Below are 22,918 nucleotides of genomic sequence, written 5' to 3'. Positions count from 1 at the left end.
GAAACAAAAGAAGTTAAACCATTAAGTACAAAGATTCTCAACTTTCTCCTCTCATATACAAATGAGGCAGGTGAACATCATTCTCATGAAAACGATTACACTCATTTCTCACCAAATTGAGTAAAATCCATTCATCTAAAAAGGTTAACCCATGTTCTTGGCTTCAGAAATTTAATTGTGAGATTCCCAGCTTCCTAGATTTACAAAAAAAAGTCCCATGTGTGTGGAGTAAGTACCTTCCTCTCTAAGGGTAAAGCCTATATCAATTTACAGCCTTGGTCTCGAACGAAATACCTGCCTGAAAGATATGTAGAATGTTGTCCTCCAAAGGGCGGTCCGTTGACAAGGGCATTCTGTCTTTGAGTAGCACCTATCCAAAAGTTACATGTTCAAACCTTCAAATGAGTTTAATAAAAAAAAAATCTCAATGTCTCCCGGGTCCAGACCTTGAGACGGACACAAGTGCCTCGGGTATAGAAAAACAAAGCTTCAATTCCAAATTATGAAAAGAAAAGTCAATTCAGAATGTTTGTTCTTATTCGTCCCAAAAAGATCTAGCCCATCTGGTTTGGTCTGGTCTGGGCCTTAAAATTAGATTCTCAAAAAAGTGTTCATTCTTGTCAATCGGCTCATGGTTGTTTGGGATCACAAAAGCTATCAATTTTCTTTAGTTTCTCCAGAATTGACGATTGCTTCAAAAATCAGCTGATGAGAATCTTCTACAAAAGGAATGTTGATTGATTTTTATAACAGGAAATAGCTTCCAAAGCCATTGGAAGCATCTTAAACCTAATACAATTTGGCTCGTGAGTGAAGAATCTTAAATTTTCTAAACTACTCTCACCGGTGCCTTGTCCACTAAAATTGAAAAAGATCACAAATTCACAATTCATTGAGTAGTCACCCACCAAAATATTATTGCACAATATGACCTCATATTCCATGAACATTTGTTTCCTTCCAAAATGTGTCCTGACTTACAAGAGTAAAATAAAGTGGGTTCGTGCCTCATATCAATTTACCAATCCCAAATAAGTCCTACAAATAAGTTATATTTTTTCTTTCTTCTAATGATTTTAGCGCAGAGGTGGCTCGAGGTAATCCGTGAAGAGAAAGAATACGATACTAGTACTTTAAAGTTTAAAATAAGAAATCACTGGCAAGGTATTTTGTTTATAAAGAAAACTACCGGAATCACTTAGCTCCGTGAGAGCTGATATCATTCCATCATTCTCCAAATCTTTGATATGAGTATCAACGAAAGTGCTGATCGAACACTAGAAGTCTCCAAAAGTCTTTATCTTTTAAAATCATAACCTGAGTAGAAACATTGTAATTTAATTAGTGAGATGGATCATTCAACTTTAAAATTTTAAGACAAAAGAAACCCATTCTTTCTATTTGCTGATGCAGAATCGAATAACCAAGGAGTTCCTAAAATACTGCTTCCAAAAATCTCAAAAACCATGAAAGGAACTGACGTTTGTCAATTTTTTGGACAAGTCTTGTCACAAGAGAGCTCCGATGCTAGGAGTTACAAAAAAAAAATGTCGCAGATCTCACAATTTTTCTGCCAAATGTCAAATAATTACAGGGGAAAAAAAGGTTCTCTTATGAGGGAGAAGACACTTGCAGACTCTCAGTGATCTACGAAAGCTTTATGCATAAAGGAATAACGCTTCATATGCAAAGAAAAACCCACAACACGAATCTAAAACCTTCAGTACACCTTTATGCAGAACCAGGGATTCCACCAATATCCATAATTGTTTAAACTTGCTTTTTCAACCAGCAAAAACATAACTAGATTGGATTAATAATCAAGAAAAAGAAAAAACAACAATTTTCCATGGCAAAGAACAGAACAATTAATCTACATTTCCCCACATATAGCATCTCCCTCATTAAAAAAAATGGTTTCTCCTTTGGATTAAAAAAGTGATGGATACCCAATGAATAGCATAAAGGGGGCTAAAGGGTATTATTCTTTTCTCCCTTTTTGTTTTGTCCTTTTTCCCTTGATTTTCATCTTTCCTGTGGGCTCAGCCGCTCATATCCTGTCAAAGAGTAGTAGGCCAAATCATTTGGAAATTGGAATATTCTGTCCTGAAATAAAGAAATCGACTACTCCGACTATTCAGTAGAATAATGTATATAAAAAGTTAAAAACAGAGCCGCTAAAATCCCCCTTCCCTCCTCACACACACAAACACACTTCAAGAGAGGCGAGAGCAGGTTCTGCACTACTTTATTCTGAAAACCCTATACTTTTGGAGCTTTTCCACCAATCAAATGGATTGCTTGCAGCAGAAACAAAATCGTTACGTCTCTAATAAAAAATCGATTACCTCGCGATATGTCGTTTCTGAGCAGAGACCGCTGCCTGTGACGCTTGTGATTGATCCACAAATTCCCTCATCGAATTCATGAGAAGTGATGCCCGATGACTAATTGTGTGGTTGCATCTGTCCTGATGTAATTGTTTGTTTGGTTTCTGAGAAAATTGATGGAAAGGGCCACGCAGCGAATCGCGCCGATTCATGGGTTAAAGTTGGACACTTGGCTAAAAGTTTCTAAAATTGCACCAGTGAATCGAAAATGTGAAAAATAAATGGAAAATGAATTAAAAAAATATCTTTTAAAATAATAAATATTACGTGGTAATTGGTGAGGAAAGGATGTGTGCTGTAAAAAGTAATTCACAGTTTTCCAAGTAAAAGTACGGTGTTATCAAGGAAATAAAATTTAGAGTTTAGACAATAATGAAAATAAACCTCAAGCAAAATCACCCGGGAGCTTAAATCAACAATAATAATAAATAAACAAGTAACGATACAAGTAGACTATTTTTGAACATCTAATTACATAAATGTCTAAAATTCTACTAGATTGGATTTATTTGCCATAAAACTTATAACACGCCTCATGTGTGGACCAAATTCGTTTGAAAATAATCTACTCTTTCTCTGTAACATCTACCATTATGCTTACAACCCAACATCATGCGAACATCTCAACCTGACTTGTGAATGCCTTCCGGCTCCCGCTCGTGTGGAAGATTATCTTTATAATGTTAAATTTTTTAGAATTACTAATATGGAGTACTGCACATATTTTGTATATTAAATTATTTAGAATTACTGATATGGGTATATTTTGGATTATATAGCAATAAGAGGTATTGGACAGGTATATATTTATGATATGGTAGATAATATATATAAAAATGTATATATTATAAACCAAAATTGAGGTTTATATTATATAACCTAATTAATAGGTTGGGAAAATTAATGAATCTAGGAAAAAAAAAAAAGAAGTCGTTGGGAGATGGACATGCGGAGTGAAAACCTTCATCGAAAATATGAAGTCTTAGGAGATTTTTGCACTTGAAAAATGGAAATAAAAAGAAACTTGTAAGCCGTCAAGAAGAGAATGTTTTATCGACATTTAGTAGCTTGAAAGGATGAATGACATGAAATTTTGAATCTTTCGTAAAAATAGTACACACATGAATATTAAGAAAATACCAGTGTAATTAAAATGAAATAAAAAATTATTATGACAAGATTTATTGTGGTTGTAATATATAACATTAAAGATAAATCTCTATTCATTTATAAATAAATAGTTGAAATTAGATAATAAATGTTAAAAGATGGCATTATTAATGCAATATTGCTACAAAAAGTTGAAATTCAAAATATCGAAATCTAAAATTTGAAAAATTTGAAAAAAAAAAATAAGACATTTGTAAAATATGAGATAATTGCTCTAGCTTTCATCTCTAAGCCCATTATAGGTTCCAACCTGTTGTGCTCCAGAGCTATACTCACCCAAATTAAAAAAGCCCAATCCATTAGCCAAAATTCAATGGGCCTTACCGCCAAAGCCCATATTTAGTATTTTCTTCTTGTTAACTACATATTTAAATATTTAGTTGTTAAAGTACAGTGATTTATTTTAATTAGTTGTAAATCAGCCTTCATTGAAATATTTGAGCCGAGTAGCGATAAAGTAATCTACTGCCCCACACATATTATACTTAAAAAAATAATAATAATAAATAAATATTGAATTAACAAATTTAATAAATTCTGAAGTCATTACATCGAGATTCATTTTGTATTGAACAAATTTACTTTATTAGATCTCTTAAACATTTCTAAACCTCATTCTTACCCACACACATGACACATATATATATTTGTATTTATTGCAAGACATACATAAACATATCTCCTTCTATAGGATACCTATGGGATGATCTATGCGGTATGTACATATATGCAACCAAAATTATATAAAATACATTGTGCTACAAGGAGGGCAGTGGCTATATTATTGTATACATAATTACTAAAATGACCTCCTCCACTCCACTACTTAATAATTAAGGGTCTGTGATTGAAGAAGCACGCTTCCATCTTGCTAAGCTTTGCAAGAAAATTAAAACTTGAGATGGATCCTTCAAAGTGTAGCAAGCTTTTGTTTGCTTTGGAATGGAAGATACAAGAATTCCAATCCCTTCTCCTCCTCTCCTTTGTATTGCCTACAAAACAAATTAATTATATTTATTCCATTAATTCCCACCATCAAATATTTTCTTTAAAAATAAAAAATACCTTGAATGCATCTTCATCGGTTCGATCGTCACCAATATACACAGGAATTATATCCTTAGAATTAGTATGTCCAAGAATATGAAGATAATATTCCACCGCATGCCCTTTGTTCCAGTTTATTGTCGGTCTTATTTCTATAACCTATATATTTCAAAATTTTCATACAAATTAATACACAATTCACATATTGTCACATAACGAGCAAAAAAAAATTGAATTTACCTTTTTGCCCTGCGTTACATGGAAATCTGGATAGTTTTCCAGTACAGACTCTACCTTCTCCTCCAACTTCTCCAGGTCCTGCATGTCAATAATAAAGAGAGAAAAACTTTTCTTCAAGCACATGCACGTGACGTGCAGATATATATATATATATATAGAGAGAGAGAGAGAGAGAGAGAGAGAGAGGAAAATTTAAAATTTAAAATTGGTGACCTGTTCGCGGACGTGTCGATAATGCACAGAAACACAGAATCTATTATCCTCCACCACTGCACCTTCTATTTCTGTAATTTCTTCTTCCAACACGGCCTTTATCTGTGTAAATAATTAAATATCAAATTAATTACTGTTTTTTTATTTTATAATTTTTTAAACAGAAGCCAAATTAATTATAACCTGTTGAACTGCAGGCAGGAACTTTTTGGCGGGTTGATACGCAACCTCCTCCACCTGCAAATGCAAATGCAGTACACAATATCATTATTTATTTATTTATTTGAATTAAAGTCGACATGTCGAAATTAAATGTTATAAAACCACAAGAAAATAACCTCATTGTCGGATGTTGGAGCCATAATGTCCATTCCGTGGCTCCCAGCATAATACACGTTATTCAACTTCACGAATTCTTTCACCTGAAACCAATATTTTATTTTATCTAATAATTAATTAATTACGGCTTATTTTGTTCAATTGAAAATATAAATGTTAATTAATTCATACTTTGTCACGGCTCCTTCCGCTTATTATTGCTGTTGGAAAGCAGTTTGCCACTTCTCTCACACCTGCTCTCATCTGCATTCAAAAAAAAAAAACAAAAAAACAAAAAAAATCGTCTATTATTTCACAAACATTATAAAAAAAAATTTCGAAAATTAAGATATTAAGATATTCTATTTCTCTCGTATGTACTTATTTTAAAAAAAGACGATCGCAATTTCTTTGACTTTTATTAAAACTATGGTCATGTTTTAGGTTAAAGGGTAAATTTCATCCTACTTTAATTTGGGTTTTAGTTTCCAATTAATATAATTTTGTCCCTTGATTATACCTCTATCTTTTATTCAAACCCTAAACCCTAATAAGGTCAATTAACCAGATACAAAATATCACCTCATTATTGCGTTAAAAAATATAACGAAAGTTTGACCAACTTAAAATTCGTAAAATAAGGACAAACAAAACTCAAATTCTAGAGAGTAAATGAAAACTTTGGAAAGCAAATTGACGACACCTATCTCTTTAAAGTAAACTTTTTATTTTCCTAATTTGGTATTTTAGAGAATAAAGGAAAAAAAACCATTAAATTAATGGTTTTCCTTCAATGAAGTTTAAAAAAAAATGAAAAACAAGAATATTATGTAATATATATGGGTATATCCCAATATCCCAAGCATGACGGCATTAAATATTTTTAAGATTTGAATATAATTAATGGTGGTGAAAGTATGGAAAGTTAATTATATCGATGTGAAAAATAAAATTAGGAAAAAAAATATTTACCTCAGGAGACATGAAAGCACGATCAGGATCATCAACAATGGGAGAGAGGGTTCCATCATAATCCAAAAACAAAACAATTTTCTTCCCTTTGGCTCCCTTCATCATCTTCTCAAACGATTCCAAACCACAAGGGTGTTTTCTCTGTACAATAATATAATTTCATTAATTAATATCAAATTCATTTAATTTCAACAAATAAAAAAAAAGAAAAAAAATTAAATCCATATATACATACCAGCCATGAAGTGTAAGTTTCTAATTCAGTGGAGTTGCGGTCATCGGAAAGGAGGTTGGGCAGTCCCATTGCGGATCTCCACGAAACTGGGCGGCCGGTGGGCAGCCCGAAAGCAAAAGGGAAAAAAATTAGCAAAAATGATTTTCCTTTCATCCAAACATCGCTAAAGCACACAGACAACGGCATCGTTTTGGAGATTTTTTTTTTTTTTTAATTCTCTAAAATTTTGATCTCTCGAGAAACACTGGGAAATTCAGACCATTCGCTGAGGGCTGGGGGGAGAAGGGCTGGTACGGTGCACTTATTTAAAAGCCAAAATCCCCCAAAGAAATGTTTCCCTTTTCCTATTCCATCATGTCTCAACTTCGACCTTATATGGATATTTTAGTCATTTACTTCTGTTTTCAGTCAAACCTAGCTACCATTTTATTATTAATTTATAATTTATACGGAGAAAATAAAAAGAAAAATAAATACTCTGGTTCGGAAAAGTTGGGACATTCCAACGAAGCTATGCTCAAGTTAGATTAAAAAAATTACAAAATTGAGCCTAATAATTTTAATTTGATCTTTATAATCTAGTCACTTTATATTAAGATTCAGGGATGAATTAGAGATAAATAGTGAGCTTTTTCAAGGAATAGAATTCTAGAGAACAAATGAGAATTTTTAAAATTTGTATGATCAAATTAAAACTAAATTTAAATTAATTACACGATCAAATTAAAAAAATAAACTAATCTAAATAATAATTTTAGTATTTTATTTCGTTATAATTAGTATCTCTAGATTTTTTTTTTTGGTTGGTTTTTGAAATTTGCTTCAACATTTTACAAATTTTAATTTTACACAGCTCCAAGCTCTTAAAAGATTGAGGTAGAAACAAAACTTTTAAATATAACTAAAAAATATCAAGATTTTTAAAATATTAAAATATCAAATTAAAACAAACTACAACCCTGATATTTTAATAATTTAACTTGTAAAAAAAATAATAAAAGTAGGCAAGCTTATCTATACCTCCATTGCATCTACCTATCATTTTTGTTTTCTATATTTAATTTTTGTTTTCATCTTTTGTTATTAGTTTTTTTTAAACATCTTATTTTAACTCCATTTATCAATATACATAAAATATATTTGATATGTATCTCCAATCATTAGGTTGTGAGTTCGATCACACATCTTATACTAAGAAAAACTTCATTTATTAATTATCTAACATATGCATAAATTCATTTTAAAATTTAATATCTAGTATAGGACTTTAAATCTATTTCTAAAAATTATTTATTAATTAAATTTGAGTATAATTCAATTGATTAAGACATTAATAAATTTTTTAAATATTTTTCTGAAGAACCCCTCTCAAGAGGTTGTCAAGTAATATCGTCGTCACATCCTTATTTCTGTTAAATAATTTATAAAAGATTAATTAAAATAATTTTCACCTAAAAAAATAATCTTTATGCAAGCAGTGGTAACATATGAGAATACGTTTGGTAAGTTGGAAATCTCCCAAATTTAATGAGGTGGGCAGATATATCTTAAAATTACTTAATTTAAACACGTGGGATGTGAATTCAAATTTTCGATATTTTAATTGATAATATCTTAATTAACTATGTTATTATCATACCTGTTTATTTAAAGCTACAAATTTAATAATCCTATCGAAAATATACACTCAAAATTTTTACACATACTAACTTTTATAAATATCACAAACTCAATTTATAAGTTATACAAATATATTTGGTCAAATTTGAACACAAATTTTGAAAATCAACAAGATTTTGAATCTACTCCCAAACTAAAAGAGAGAGGAGGGATTTTTTTTTTTTTGAATGTAATACCGCCGTCTTGAATGATATCTAGAATTTCAGATACTAAAAATATTAGATTAGAACCACGTTTATTTTTGTAGAAAAATTTATAGAGATGTCTAAAATATTCTTATTTTTCAGAATTAAGTAGTTTCGGTAAATTGCAACTGTCGTATTTAAAAATTTAATAGTTATATTTTTATGTATTTTAGGTCGGAAAACTTTTCGGAAGTTTTAGGAAACATTGATCTTCAAACTATAAAACAAAACAATCGGCGCTTTTTCTCAGCGCGAAATTCAAAGTATATATTTTTAAAATGTAATGCATATTTTTAGTTCGGGATATTTTCAGAGAGAAAAAGAAACGTATATCTAAATTAATGTATGTCAAGAGATAAAAACCCAGGCGGTGGAAAAAGCGATAACCGACGAAAGAAAACGGCAACCGTTTTCGGGTATGAACCGGGTCAAGAAATGTGACCCCACCACCCGACAAATTGGGTGGGCCCGACGCTTCCCAAAATCCTCCCACGTGGCAGCTGATGGGTCGGACTCTGCTCTGACGTGTCATTAACTAAGGGATTGTTCGAGCTAGTTGGAGTCCAGACGTCCAACTCCCGGTGAGAGCTTAGTCAGCTCCTGGCCCATCATCGACACGTGTAAGGCCAGAAACACACAAGTAAAAAGAAAGCAAATTTCCGTAGAAAAAAGTTGCTAATTTATTCAAAAGGTAATACAAAAGGAAAAAAAGGTAGAAATAAGTTTATGGTATCACACATAACATGCATAAGCACCCACGTGTTTATGCATGCATGTATGCGAGAGATAAGAGAAAACGACCTTACCAAAAATTATATTTGAAAATGGTGATTGCTATAACAAAATCGACTTTCAATATTAGTTCTAAGTTCTTATCAATACGATGATAAATATCATTTTATTATACGATGCGATGGATAGAAAGGAGGAATTTATAAAGAAAAAGGGGAAGTTTACCCAAAATTACCTCAAAACTTCCACAACATTTCCCATTAAACATTGGTTTATTTGTCAACTAAATGACCAAAAATGGACCTCACTAGTCACAAACAATTGGAGAATTTTGTAGCACTTCTTTCCTGGATCATATGATATATAATTAATATATATTTAATAATACGTCTGAAAAAATAAATTTCCCATGTTATTTACGCGTTGATGAATAAATATTGGATTCAATGCAATGTTTGCGTGGGCAGTCAATTGAAAAATTAAAAAATGAATGCAAAGATTATAAAATCAAAACGAAATCTCCCAGTAATTGCAAAATTAATACAACACATCTGACTTTATTATTGGATTCGCTACTCTCTCTTTGATTTTAGTTTTTTCTTTTTTTGACACAATCTTTGATTTTAATTATTCACGCGTTCCTTGCAAATCTTGAACCTTTTTTTTAGTGTGAAAATCTCGAACTACATCCTACACATTTGAGTGGTCTCGAACTCTTGAGCATAGTATTAAATTTGGACATTTCGACATGTTAATTTGATATTAATATAAGGGATGAATTACCATTTTTTTTTGGTAAAAGAGAATATATAAAATAAATTAGAATATCAACGATTAATGATAATAATTTTGAAATTATTTCAAAAAGAGTAAAATGCTCATTTGTTGATCAAAATATTTTTTAATATCTTTCATGAAATATCAATTGACATTGATATTTTACCGATATTTACATGGATATTTTTATGAAATTAATACATCGACATTTTCATTGAGGTTGTTGATGTCGAATTCTATCAAAGATTGAAGGTTAGCTACATTTTTACCTGGATGAACTATGGAGAAGCGAACTATACAAGACTACAAAGATGGAACAAACACTCCGAAGTTCAAATCAGTTAGAGTTCGAGCTGAGTAGGTTAACTTCAGATAGAATTGCGTACCTAGTTGGGTGGAGTGATAATGTATTTCTAGAGGTTAGGTAGGGTCTTTCTATTGGGAGAATCATGGCATTGATTATGGTGACAATCTCGATAACTATTTATTTCATTACTGGGATTGTTGAGCTACTCCCAAATGTTCACAGAAGTTGTTGGATCCTTAGTTCGGACGAGATGAGCTAAGGATTATTTGTAGCAAGCTGTGCAGGTTGGCGTCTAACCTTTTCGAGCTTATTTTCGATTTGACCTACCACACTCTAGTCGCACTTAATAGCTCGATTTGGATGAGTTTAATGGTTGTCGACTGTGGACCACTCAAAATGATTTCCCATTGGTTTATAACGTGGAGCGATCGACATTATTTTTTTAAGTATCCGTCCAGGGGTTTTTTTCCCTTTCCTTTTTAAGTCGTTATCAACTATAATGGCGAAAGCCTCACTAATATTTGATTATCAATGTGAACCCAACCTTACCTAACTAGCCCATCTTCATGGGTTATTTCTTTACAGTTTGAAAATTTGTATCTACTTTATTAAATTACGATTTTAATTTTAATTATAAAATTTTAAAAAATTACCTTATAAACATAGTTTCATTAAGTTCATATTTATAAAATATCAGAGAGAGAGAAAATAAATGAGAGATTGAAGAGAAAGTTCGAAAAAGAAGAAAAGAAAAATCAGAGTGAGACAAAATTCAAGAGAAGTAAGTTTGAGAGAGAGAGGACTTTTAACGTTAAATAAATAGTACATAAGATGGGGAGAAAAAATGTTGAAGAGAATCTTCAAGGAAGTTATGAGACTCATGAATTAATTGGACAAACTAGATTCATTTGTTCTGTATCAGTTTGCAGACAGAGACCGTACAGATATTGTGGAGTTGTGAAGGAATAAACAGTTAAACAAGATTGGGAAGAAAAAAGAAACAAATTACAGAATGCAAATGAATTAACAAATCAAAGCCAGCCCTTATGCACACCCATTTACTGCAGGTGCTGAATCAACAGGCAAATATCCAAGTTTTCTTTGTTCTCTCTCTCTCCCACTCTCTAGAAAAAAGAATCTACACAGAGCAATACAAAATTCTTAGTCCGCATCTCGAGTATCGGCAGCGGGACCTGCATTGCCGTGATGGAACTTCACCACAATGCACGTTATGTTGTCAGCGCTACCACGGGTAAATGCTGCTTCGGTTAGCTTCCGAGCAGCTGCCTCGGGTTCTTCCTCCTTCCCAGCAACTAATACTGCATCCTGAATTCGGCATTTATGTTCATATGTGGAGATCATATAGCCATTTACAGCATCTTGGATGAATGGGAGAGAGCACATACCTCGTTGCGTACCACGTCCCAAAGTCCATCGCTTGCGAGAACGAGCAACTCAATGTCTTTGTCAACTTCGAGATCCTGATCAGCATTGTTGTCAGTTCGTAAACCACAACAACCTTTACTACATGTGAAATTCGCTAGTTGAAACATTCCGATCTCCATAAAACATTCTAAGTCTATTCAAGTAAGCTACTAAAAATTTGAGAAGATCCAAGACTTTCTCCTTCCATCTATCCATTCCATGATTCCATTATTGGTCTAACACTACCAATCACAAGGTGAACCTAATACTTATTTGGGCTCCCCTGCACATAGGTTAACAAAAATAACTATTTTTTGGAACTAAAATGATTGCCTGGACGACAGGGTATTGGGAAAAACACCTGAATCTCGGGATCTGCCACGACAAACTGCTTCAACATCTTGTTACCAAAAGCACGGGACATTGCTAAAACTCCTCCTACCCTCCAAGTACCTAACAACAACAGAATACAATGTGATTAAGACAGACCTATGATGTAATCACCTCCGGATTATTGCAATATCGAAGCAGAAAATGAACTAAAGGCATTACATTCTTTCCAGAAGTAGGTAACAAGAATTATATTGTTCAGGCAACCAATCCGTAGTTATCAAGGAAATCTTGCGTAGTAGTTAAAACGAACAGGATGACTTGGTTTTTGGTTTAGGATACATATTTCAGCTTTCAGTGCTCAGAACTTCCATTAGCATGTGAATCATTCTTATTAGAGTGTCTGTGTAAATGTGATGATGGAACTTTGAGTCCCTTGTTTATATATTTCAAGTTAGCACTAATCATTTTCCAAGTTAACCAACAGGGATAGCAGTTATTAACATCATTACCAAAGCCATTATTAATCTTACCAGCCCACATGACAACACCCCCGGCGTTTTCAATTCTCCTTCGCTCGTCAGTTCTGTTCGGCTTATGGTCCTCAGAAAGGGGGATAGCTGCCCAGAAGAATTAAAATTCGTTTCAAAGTTTACATTCAAAAAATAAGCACAAAGTCACTGACCAAGCATATGAAGGTACATTTTGAATCCCCATTTGTTTAACTTTACCTTTATTATTAGCTTTCACTAGAAACTATTATGGTCAAGAGTCTTGACTTTCTGCCTTACATTAAAACTAAAAAGCATAGAAAACAAGAAAAAAAATAAAGAAGTAATACCTTCACCACCCTTTGATATTATAGCACGTGAATCTCCAACATTTGCAACATAGAGGTGATTACCAACTAGCAAAGCTGTTGAAGCAGTAGAGCCATCGTCCCTTAAAGTATCTTTTTCTGAATTCAAAAATTCAGCATCGGTCTGTTGATAAGTTTCACCTGTGAAGTGATAGAACAAATTTTTAATCAGTAGAAAATTATGAGAACTGGAATCTTAGAATTTTGTTTTCAATATAAAACAGTGCAATGTGTACAAAGAACATAAAACTTAAAGATCCTGCACTGTTACACATGTGGGCAGCTATAATATAACCATCATATAAACCTAATGTTTTTAGCTTCGTAAACAAAAGGATGAGGCATAAGGGAAGGCAAACACACTGATTGCTAATTTGGTATCCATCAAAAATTTTGGATGCTTCATGAGATTCTCAAAGAGATGGTCCTTCAGAAACTCTGCAGCACGGGATCCACCGTGACCTATAACAACATAAAAAGAAGTATTATCTCTACTATTTCTAACATCTGAAAATATCCATGATAGCATATATCGTTAAATGTTCAACATCAATTAAGCAAAAAAAAAAAAAAAGAAGAAAAAAAAAAAATATATATATATATATATATTCACCTCCGGTAATAATTCGAGAGTCAAAACTAATTAAGAAGTATATGGTTTGGATATATACAATATAAACTTGGTGCAGTTTGAATATATACAATTTATTAAACTTCAATCACTACCTAGTCCACTGAATTGGAAAGATTAGAATTTACTGACAACCTAACACCTACATCACGCCACTGGAAAAATGGAGGGAGAGTCTAACCATCAAAAATGCCAAAAAGGCAGACTGTTTGACCATCGACCTTTGACATTTTAATATCAAAGAAATCTTCCATGGTTGCCCTCTTTCCTCTGAAACTTGAATACCCCCAACTAAGTTTCCCATCATCGCTGAAAATCAAACCAAAAGATAAAAAGCTAAGTGCATTTCTCATTGAAATCCATTGTTCGATAGGCTAGGTGCAGCAACAATATCAAAGCATTGTGTTCATTTTATCTTCGTAGGAGCAGAATAACAATTCAATAGCACAATTCTGCTTAACTTCAAATGAAAATCATTCAAACAAAATCCATTCAGACCTTTTCCACCCTCCACTGGCATAGCCACCATCTTCATCTTTCTCTGGATGCTGATCAACAATCAGCCCGCGATTTTCCGATGCACCCGTATCGACCATCATCATGAGACTTGTTCTAAATTCACGCTTCCAGGTGTGAGCAAATCCAAGATTGGCAGGTAAGCTCCTCCACAAATATTTGATTTGGACCCGTCTGTTGATTATTCCTATATGTCCAGCCTGAGCAATCACATTCCTTATATTGTAGCTGCATACCATCTAAACCAACAACTGCACAATCACATCCTTACAGTCATCAAAAGATGCTATCCTGATAAACGATTCAAAAGCAATAATGAAGAAGAGATGCAGCAAAATTAAATCCTCACATTATGAATAATTAAATATAAGAAACTTCGAATTCTCTAACCGATGCATCATATTAGAATGATAGCAAGATCTGAAGAGCGGGTCAAAAAAAAAAAAACAAAACAAAACAAAACAAGATTTCGCTCTTTTGGTCTCCAATCACACGCTAAGGTCACATAAAACTCTCCACTCCCACATGATTTACCCATACCCAGCCGAAAACCAAGTCTAAACTCAATAAGGACGAAATGGGTCGTGGCCAATGATTAGAGTGATTCTAATTCATTCACCGCCCTTGATTTACAGAAGCTTTGGAGGGGGGAGATAATCTAGACAATCGTAAAAAGTGAAAACCAAAACTATCAAACTAATCGCGAAAAGAGTAAGTTCCAGACGAAATCGATACAGATATGTGAAGGGGGATCGCAAATTGTGGGAAAAATTGGAAATGTTTAGCTGGGGAGGCATGAAAATGATGATCCCATCTGGGGAATGGGAACAAAAAAGAGGGGATCCGATGTATATACTTACAGTGGGAAGAAAATGGAAGAATCGGGCAGAATAGAGTGCCACAGGAAAGAAAAAGGAGATAAACAAGAGAGAAAGAGAGAAAAATGGTGGCTTTCCGAACCGAAACATTGGCACCGAAGAGGAGAAGCCAGGTGGCAATATGGTGCGTCCCTTGCGTCCACTGAATAATGCTTTTTTTTTTTCTTTTAAACTATTATTTTCATGGGTCTCTCTCTTCCTTTCGTTTTCATTCGACATTTTCAAACCTTCTAATTTCTTCTTGTTCGTTCATTTTAATTCAATTTCGCCAAAAAAGGAATTCTTCATCATCCATGCATTCAATTTCAAGTTTTCTCCATGCTTCTTCCAATTATTTTCCTAATATTAGTTTTTCAGAATATCTCCAAGGTTGGTTAGTAAATTGCAAGTTGGTAACGTTTCTTTTTTGTTATTCTTTAATAAATAAAAACAAATTTAAACTGTTTCTTATTTTTTTTCATTGAAAAAACAAAAATATATTTGACAATAATGTGTTGTGTCTTGTATTCTAAAAATTTAAAATAAAAAAGTTTTGTATGAAAATTAGTTTTTCATATTAAATATTCAAAAATTTTAAGTTATTTTTATTTTTTAATATTTATTTTACATTCGATAAGCTAGATAATATTTGTATTTATGCTTTAAATGTAGAAAAGAAAAAAAATGATTGTGCTGATTTCAAAATTTATATATAATATAGAAGGTTTGAAAAACAAGAAACAAAGTAGTTACAAAATAAAAATAAGAAGTATAAACTCCGATCTTAGAAAACGAGTACATATCAATTATCGTTGAATTATGTTCATGTTAGTAATTCTATAATTACTGTTAATAAAATATGATGGATGCACCCATAAAATGTTGAATTAGGTAGGGTCATCTAATTTATTTTAGATTTTTTTGGGGCTAGTTATAAGTTATAACTACCTTTGATTATAAGAAGTGCTTTTTGTAACATTGTTGAAGATTTTTGATAGAGAAGTATATATGTGGCTTTAATATAAGATTTTTGGATAAAACAGTTGACTTAAAAGACTTTATTATAAGAATTTTGGGACGCGGGAAGCTGTCGTTTACCACCCGAAAGTCGACGTGTCGTTTGGGGCAAAATAAATACAATATTTAATCTTGAGATTGACGATTGGGCGCTTCAGTGTCGTTTCTGTCACCGGGTGGCAACTCCCAAAGAATGCAGAGTCAAAGCTCTGTAACTCCACTGTCTTGTTACATGGACCTTCGCCGCGGGACCCAACTGCGCCCCAATTCCAATTTCTGATCATCTCGGAGCTACATTCTCTTTGTGTGGACTAGTCAAATTCCGGAAGAAAGCTTCATCATTCATAATGGCAGTTCGGAATTTTCCTCGCAAGTTTTGTAGCGCATTTCGGCTTTCTACGAGCAAGAACAACAACTTTAATGAGCGAGTGGACGTTTTCTTTGCTTTCTTTCCGTTCCCATTTGAAAGGTATGATTGATTTTCGGTAATGAGTTCGAGTTCGGGTCGGGTTCTGATTAGTTCATTTTCAGTATTGGTTTTTATTTTCGAAGTTGGTTTGAGATAGATGCCTGGTGAACTTAACGTGGCTGGCTATGGATAATCTTCCTGTACTTTGTGTCATTTGGTGGTTCTCAATTGCTTCCGTTTCATGATGCAACCAGTTGATGAATGGGTTATTTCATGGCAGTGGATATTATGCTTTTATGCAGACAACTTGGTCTGGAATCTGGATGTCTGTGAGCTTGAATTCGTATGGAGAGACTCATAGACCCCCTTGAATAACTGATTTCTACTTTGATTTCTGATTCTTCCCCCCCTTTTTTTGTGTGCTTATTTCTATAAGTTGGCTTGAATGTATGTTTATTATTTTTTAATATTGAAATTGATACTTATGGCTCCATTGAGGGCAGCGAAACCCGCTTCTTCATCCTTTCAATCTTTTCTGATTATTTATCAATTTGTTACTGGTCAGGTTTCAAGATCCCAGGCCAGAGAAAGCTAGTGGAGTTTCCTAGTGGATGAGTGAATGAATTCAGGCAGTACAAGTAAACTTGGTTTGAAAATCTCTTCGCATTGGACTGGCATCTAGTTCTGAGAGAGTTAGAAGAGCTAAGAAACTAATGAAATCTTCTATATCTAATAACCTCACGCCTGAAGGCTTGCGCTCTGGGAGAAAAATGTTTGACCCACAGGAACATTTTCTTCAAACATGGAACAAGATGTTTGTGCTGTCTTGTGTGATTTCTGTTTCGCTGGATCCTCTGTTCTTTTATGTTCCTGTGATTGATAATAACAAGAACTGTCTAAGGTTGGATAGGAAATTGGAGAATCTGGCCTGTATCTTACGATTATTTACAGATGTATTCTATATTGTGCGTATTTTTTTTCAGTTTCGTACAGGATTTATTGCTCCCTCTTCCCGAGTATTTGGAAGAGGTGTTTTAGTAGAAGATTCATGGGCAATAGCAAAGAGGTATCTGTCATCATACTTTCTAATTGACATTTCTTCAGTCCTCCCACTTCCACAGGTAAGGAAAGTTTCTTGGGACTTGAGAGTATGTCTGTTCTATTGTTAATTTATTAGCAGCTTTACTAAGGGAATTCTAGATTCACGTTCCCGTTTGATTCAATCTTTCCTCCTCTTTTTCTTGAAATGGTTTCAACAAATTGAGGTCTGCACGATATGGACATGCAGTCAGAAATCTGTATTCTGTTATGCTTAATTTTTGCAACAAACAACTATTTTGAATGGAGTTGGAATATTATGGAAAAAAACAACTTCGTAGGTATTTTAAGAGTTGCATAGAGATTCAATTTCCTTTTACACTTGGATTTTTGTAGACTATAAATTTATTTTGAAAATTCATAGGAAGTCTGGTTCCACTCATTTCAAGGTTGTCATTAATGCATAAAAGGTCTCATTCACTGATAGCCAGTACTCTTACTTTTAAAATATTTTTATGATGGCCATCTTTAGTTTTGTACACTATAATAGTAACTCAAACCATATTTGTAATATCTGTGGGATGATTGCAACCTGAGTGAAGCATGCATATGTAGTATTGGACTGTGATCTTGATACATTCAAATGTTTGAAGGACTGGTTCAAATCATGTTGAGGTTGACAAAGTATGTTGACCAACATATTATTTCTTGAGTTCATTTGATTTTGACATGCGAATTGTCCTGCTTTTTTATAATTCGCCTAGGTGGTGATTCTGATAATCATCCCTAAAATGGGAGGTTCGAGATCAATGAATGCAAAGGACTTGCTGAAGTTTGTTGTTTTATGTCAATATGTGCCAAGGTTTCTTCGAATCTATCCACTGTATAAAGAAGTTACAAGGACCTCGGGCCTATTCATTGAAAGTGCATGGGCGGGAGTTGCATTTAATCTCTTTCTATACATGCTAGCCAGCCATGTTAGTTTTCTCTTTTATCCCTTGGGTGGAAGCAGGACTTTATTTAAAGTGCCAAGTAATTTTATCACCACTTGCTGTACATTGATGACTTAGTTTGTTTTCCCCTTCAATTTCTACAAAAAATGAATAGAATTTTTTCATTTTTCTAATGAATGGGTTTCCGGTTTGGTCTAATAGGTCTTGTTAATCTAGGAAGGGTCACCTTCATGTATATTGGAAACTAAGTTTGGAGTTACTCCAATGGGCAAAAGGTTATCGTCTCATCTAATTTCTCTGAATGATACCAAGCCTTTGACCCAAGAACTTAAAAGAGCTCACTATATAAGAGCTTCATGCATGCCAATAGAGTTTGCTAGAAATGGAAAGTATATTTATTATAACAGAAAGGGTGGTCCATTTGTTTTCCTCCTCAATTTACCAAAATGGATTGCCTTCTAGTAGATTAAATCAAACTCCCTTCAATCTTCCAAAATTCCTTCGTTTTTGAGAATAGAGAGGGAGAGAGGAAGTAGGGTGACATAATGGTGCTTTTTGTGCTGACATGTGATTAAACAGTTGAAGCTAATCAACCATATAACTTAAGCGTCTCATACCAAGATCCTTATGTCATATAACTAATGGGCTAATTTCATGGCATCTAGGGTCTATTTGAAAAACATAACAAGTATGGGGATGGCGGATTCTTCTGCATATTCCCCTCTTCACGTGATTTCTCAAGTGTGCCATAATAATTAGAGTATTTCTATCGTGTATGTTAATTATATTCACACATTTAGTTCATCCCTCTTCTGCAGTGACATTTTATTTTGTGTCTTGCCATTCTTAGGTATTTGGGGCGTTATGGTACTTATTTTCTGTAGAACGGGAAACCCAATGCTGGCTTGAAGCTTGTAACAATCATAGTGGCTGTACCTCTACTTCCTTGTATTGTGATGACCGTTTTGAAGGGAACACATTCCTCAATGTTTCTTGCCCAATCAAACCGCCAAATGAGACACTTTATAACTTTGGAATATTCCTTCATGCCCTTCAATCTGGTATTGTGGAATCAATGGATTTTCCATCGAAGTTGTCTTACTGCTTTTGGTGGGGCTTAAGGAATTTAAGGTATACTGTCCACTGCCCCTTTGAGATATTCTTTATTATTGAGAAATCTGCTATGAGTTATGTGGTTTCTACTCTAGAAAGTATATTTCATATTCATAATTATGTTTTCTTATTGCTTTCTCTGCATATTTTTTGAAGTGAAGATGTTAGGCTTATAATAGGGCATACCTTGTACTTAGTTCACTGCAGCTCGCCCTTCTTTTCATACAAATTAGTGGTCCCATAAGAAGTTCTTAGTATAACTGTCTTAAAATCACAGTTTTGTCAGCAAAGGTTGATAATATTCATGTAAACTGGTCGCTTGCAAATATTTACATATGTTATCACTTGTCTTGTTTTTATCGCTCTATTTAGTGTCATTTTTTACCCTTAGCAACATGTAAGGCTTCAAAGAGAATGAGTTCAAACCATCAAGGCCACCTACCTAAGATCTAATATTCTATAAATTTATTTGATAACCAAATATATTAGGGTTAGATAGTTGTCTTGTGAAATTACTCAAGGTGCGAACCACCTAGCTCAAGCACTCACGGATATAAAAATAAAATTGGGAAAAATAAAAAGCATGTTAGGGCAACTAACAGAGCCACACGTGGTTCTGTCCAATATAATATGATTTCAGGTGGATAAAACTTGTGCTAAATGATTAGAGCTCACTGAAAAATTCACTTAACTCGTTACATTTTGTTGAGTCATTGTGTATAAATTTGAGTCCTCTCACCCACATCCTCAGCTATGAGAATTCTGAATGCAGGTATTAAAGTGATACTCCCTGAGAGACTAGTTTTACAATCCATTAACCTCCAGAATTTCTATGATGTTTGAGCATTTTGCCATTTAAGTTTTGGAGTAGTTTTCTGGATACATATACTTCTCTCTTGGGTGCAGCTCTTGGGGTCAAAATCTTGCTACGACGAGCACTTACACATGGGAAAACTGCTTTGCAGTTTTAGTTTGCATCTCTGGCTTAGTGTTGTTTCCGTCACTCATAGGCAACATGCAGGTTGGTACTATCTATTATGGCTGGTCTGAGCATATTTGGCATATCTTTAAGGTATTTAGGGTTGACTAAAAGAATTGTTTATATAACTAAATTTTTTATTGTTAATAATAAAAAAGTGGTGCGCAAATTCTAGAAAGAGATAAAAAGTACTTAATGATTTTCAGTTTTTGAGGAAGTACTTAATCAATGCTTCTTCAAGAAGTGCTTTTGAGAAAAGTGTTTTAATAATTGCTGATGTTTACGTGAATGAAAGTTGGATATTTGATTATGGATTGATGAGCAGCCGATAGATCAACATTTTGAAAGCCTATGCGATGTTTGATGCATATTTTACATTGATATGGTTTTGGAGCCTTTCTGTATCCATTGGGATTGTGCAATTCCTCTTAGAACAACGAGTCCCAATATCTCTCTCTGTGTCGAACTTTGTGTGTAACAGATGTATTGGCTATCCACAAACACAAGGGTGGAGGAGATGAGAGTGAGAAGGAGAGATGTAGAACAATGGATGTCACATTGCTTACTCCCTGAGAATCTAAGGAAGCGGGTTCGGAGGTATGAACATTACACTTGGCAAGAAACCAGAGGTGTTAATGAACATAATCTACTGCATAATCTTCCTAGAGACCTCCAACGAGACATTAAACGCCATCTTTGCTTGGCTTTGCTAATGCGAGTGAGTTTCCTTCTGCTCCTTTAATTATGTAGAAAGACAGTGGATACGTCCAAGCATACTATGTATGTACATATATATAACTAAGTAGCGGATATTGGAGCAGAATTTACTGGATTAAGAGAGTGAGATTGAGATGGCGTTTGGGATCAGGATTTTTAAGCGAGCCTTTTTTTTTTTTTTAAATTATTGTAAGCACTTTTGGAGAGAATACTAGTTTGGAAAGATGGATGAACTATGGTCATAATTAATCGCTAGCTGAGTTAAACACATCACGAACGTAGCTTTTTAAATTGTCTCTGATGACTTATGTACATTTTTTATTAAGGTTCCAATGTTTGAAAAGATGGATGAACAATTGCTAGACGCGATTTGTGCCCGTCTAAAGCCAGTGCTGTACACGGAAGAAAGCAACATTGTTCGGGAAGGCGACCCAGTCACCGAGATGCTCTTCATCATGCGAGGCAAGCTATTATCCATGACAACAAATGGTGGGAGAACTGGTTTCTTCAACTCTGATTTTCTCATGGCTGGTGATTTCTGTGGGGAAGAGCTACTAACTTGGGCTCTAGACCCTCATTCCTCAACCAATCTCCCCATTTCAACTCGAACCGTCCGAGCACTTACAGAAGTTGAAGCATTTGCTTTAAAACCCAAGGACTTGAAACTTGTAGCGTCTCAATACCGCAGGCTTCACAGCAAACATCTGCGCCATATTTTCAGATTCTACTCACAGCAATGGAGAACCTGGGCAGCTTGTTTTGTACAAGCAGCATGGCGACGCCATCGAAGAATGAAGCTCAGAGAGTCTATCCAGGAAGAAGAGAGTAGAGTGAAAGACACGTTGGCTAAGCTCGAGGGGCGGTCGCCGAGTTTAGACGCCACCATCTATGCATCTAGATTTGCTGCTAACATGCTGCTTCAGAAGCCAGCAGAGCCTGATTTTACCTTGGAAGTTAACACATAACCATAGATTAAAAAGGTGACATTTTATTTACATCTGTTGTTTATCACTTTATGTTGCCTCTTGGTTTGGAGATGAGGATGTACTGAGCTGCTTGTTCTTATTTGGAATGGTTCATTTTCATTGTAGAAATAATAGCATTTGCAATAATCAGAGGGTACATTGTTGAATCCTTCAAGAAAATAAAGTTGAGTGTACTGCACCAAGCATAAATGTTTTTCTGCTTTTTATTATGGTACCTTTGACCACTCTGTCTCTGGTAGGTGGCCACAGTTCCATTTCAGTGTAAATTATTGAATCCTACCAAACATGAAAGAATTCTAGTTGGACTGCACTCAGCACAAGTGTTTTTTTCTTCTTTTTTTTCCTGGTTTTTGTTATGACACATTGAATTTAAACAAATGGGAGGAGCACAATATTCACGTGGGTAATGTAAATTATGATTTATAAGACTATGTCCAGTTTATTGGTAGTAGGCTTACACGTTCCAACTAATGGAATATAATAAAGACATATTTGGTAGCATCAACTTGACCATAGCTCGCTTTAGCAGGTATAGTTCAATCGTAGTTGTCATATATCTTTAACATTTATATCGGATCAAAAAGTCATGAATTCTCTACTTGCTGAAAAAAGACATATTCGGTCGGATCAAAAAGTCATGTTTGAATTTTCTACCTACTAAAAAAAGACATATTTGGTAGGAAAATTAGCCGCCTAGTGGGACCCTCTATGGATCTGAAATTCAACAACTGTTGTGGGAGTGGCAGTGGCACATCAATTGAGTAACTTTACTTATTGATTAGGTCATTAGTTAATCTCATCACTTATGCCTTTTCTCTTTCT

The 22,918-nt window shown here is 34.0% G+C and overlaps 3 protein-coding genes and 1 long non-coding RNA gene across 10 annotated transcripts; 1 reads left to right on the top strand and 3 right to left on the bottom strand.

Annotated features, from left to right (window-relative positions):
- Window positions 1–1,685: 1,685 nt before the first annotated feature.
- On the bottom strand, window positions 1,686–2,909 carry LOC111011484 (uncharacterized). Its single transcript, XR_002601436.2, has 2 exons — window positions 2,349–2,909; window positions 1,686–2,057 (listed from the first exon to the last, which is right to left on the bottom strand). It is a non-coding gene; the product is annotated as an uncharacterized LOC111011484 (long non-coding RNA).
- A 1,282-nt stretch (window positions 2,910–4,191) lies between these two features.
- LOC111011482 (putative trehalose-phosphate phosphatase C) lies at window positions 4,192–6,929 on the bottom strand. Its single transcript, XM_022285254.2, has 9 exons — window positions 6,586–6,929; window positions 6,351–6,491; window positions 5,571–5,642; window positions 5,399–5,482; window positions 5,244–5,297; window positions 5,061–5,162; window positions 4,848–4,925; window positions 4,626–4,766; window positions 4,192–4,552 (listed from the first exon to the last, which is right to left on the bottom strand). The coding sequence occupies exons 1-9, from the start codon at window positions 6,769–6,771 to the stop codon at window positions 4,394–4,396; spliced, it is 1,017 nt and encodes a 338-aa protein (XP_022140946.2). The 5' UTR covers window positions 6,772–6,929; the 3' UTR covers window positions 4,192–4,393.
- A 4,196-nt stretch (window positions 6,930–11,125) lies between these two features.
- On the bottom strand, window positions 11,126–15,048 carry LOC111011481 (Protein phosphatase 2C family protein). Of its 4 annotated transcripts, none has more exons than XM_022285252.2 (9): window positions 14,888–15,048; window positions 14,010–14,278; window positions 13,693–13,820; window positions 13,244–13,342; window positions 12,863–13,021; window positions 12,555–12,641; window positions 12,053–12,144; window positions 11,673–11,747; window positions 11,126–11,592 (listed from the first exon to the last, which is right to left on the bottom strand). In XM_022285252.2, exons 2-9 carry the CDS (start codon window positions 14,264–14,266, stop codon window positions 11,428–11,430), a joined length of 1,062 nt encoding a protein of 353 aa, XP_022140944.1. In that variant the 5' UTR covers window positions 14,267–14,278; window positions 14,888–15,048; the 3' UTR covers window positions 11,126–11,427. The 4 variants fall into 4 exon arrangements, with proteins under 4 accessions (XP_022140944.1, XP_087974687.1, XP_022140945.1 ...); XM_088118561.1 differs by having other exon boundaries at window positions 14,010–14,318; window positions 14,888–15,046; XM_022285253.2 differs by lacking the exon at window positions 14,888–15,048 and adding an exon at window positions 14,377–14,842.
- Window positions 15,049–16,052: 1,004 nt separating this feature from the next.
- Window positions 16,053–22,305, top strand: LOC111011627 (cyclic nucleotide-gated ion channel 1). 4 transcript variants are annotated; one of them, XM_022285478.2, is made up of 7 exons: window positions 16,053–16,370; window positions 16,876–17,431; window positions 18,113–18,325; window positions 19,152–19,432; window positions 20,321–20,435; window positions 20,875–21,111; window positions 21,437–22,305. In XM_022285478.2, exons 2-7 carry the CDS (start codon window positions 17,024–17,026, stop codon window positions 22,073–22,075), a joined length of 1,893 nt encoding a protein of 630 aa, XP_022141170.1. In that variant the 5' UTR covers window positions 16,053–16,370; window positions 16,876–17,023; the 3' UTR covers window positions 22,076–22,305. The 4 variants fall into 4 exon arrangements, with proteins under 4 accessions (XP_022141170.1, XP_087974685.1, XP_022141171.1 ...); XM_022285479.2 differs by lacking the exon at window positions 16,053–16,370 and adding an exon at window positions 16,411–16,653; XM_088118559.1 differs by lacking the exon at window positions 18,113–18,325.
- Window positions 22,306–22,918: the final 613 nt, after the last annotated feature.

Source organism: Momordica charantia (genome assembly GCF_013281855.1).
Source record: "Momordica charantia cultivar OHB3-1 chromosome 10 unlocalized genomic scaffold, Mcharantia_2.0 BLBB01000010.1, whole genome shotgun sequence".
Lineage (NCBI taxonomy): Eukaryota > Viridiplantae > Streptophyta > Magnoliopsida > Cucurbitales > Cucurbitaceae > Momordica > Momordica charantia.
Note: the sequence above shows the minus strand (reverse complement) of the source record. Positions and strands in the feature narration are given on the sequence as shown.

Excerpts from the sequence above, each read along its gene's own strand:
- LOC111011481 (XM_022285252.2), bottom strand. The coding sequence starts at position 14,266 with ATGGTATGCAGCTACAATATAAGGAATGTGATTGCTCAGGCTGGACAT. Across the intron at positions 12,642-12,862 it reads AATATCAAAGGGTGGTGAAG|CTATCCCCCTTTCTGAGGAC; the intron begins GTATTACTTCTT and ends TCTTCTGGGCAG. Across the intron at positions 11,748-12,052 it reads TGGCAGATCCCGAGATTCAG|GATCTCGAAGTTGACAAAGA; the intron begins GTGTTTTTCCCA and ends AATGCTGATCAG.
- LOC111011627 (XM_022285478.2), top strand. The coding sequence starts at position 17,024 with ATGAAATCTTCTATATCTAATAACCTCACGCCTGAAGGCTTGCGCTCT. Across the intron at positions 17,432-18,112 it reads CAGTCCTCCCACTTCCACAG|GTGGTGATTCTGATAATCAT; the intron begins GTAAGGAAAGTT and ends TAATTCGCCTAG. Across the intron at positions 19,433-20,320 it reads TGGGGCTTAAGGAATTTAAG|CTCTTGGGGTCAAAATCTTG; the intron begins GTATACTGTCCA and ends TCTTGGGTGCAG.
- LOC111011482 (XM_022285254.2), bottom strand. The coding sequence starts at position 6,771 with ATGCCGTTGTCTGTGTGCTTTAGCGATGTTTGGATGAAAGGAAAATCA. Across the intron at positions 5,298-5,398 it reads CTCCAACATCCGACAATGAG|GTGGAGGAGGTTGCGTATCA; the intron begins GTTATTTTCTTG and ends TTGCATTTGCAG. Across the intron at positions 4,767-4,847 it reads ATGTAACGCAGGGCAAAAAG|GTTATAGAAATAAGACCGAC; the intron begins GTAAATTCAATT and ends TGAAATATATAG.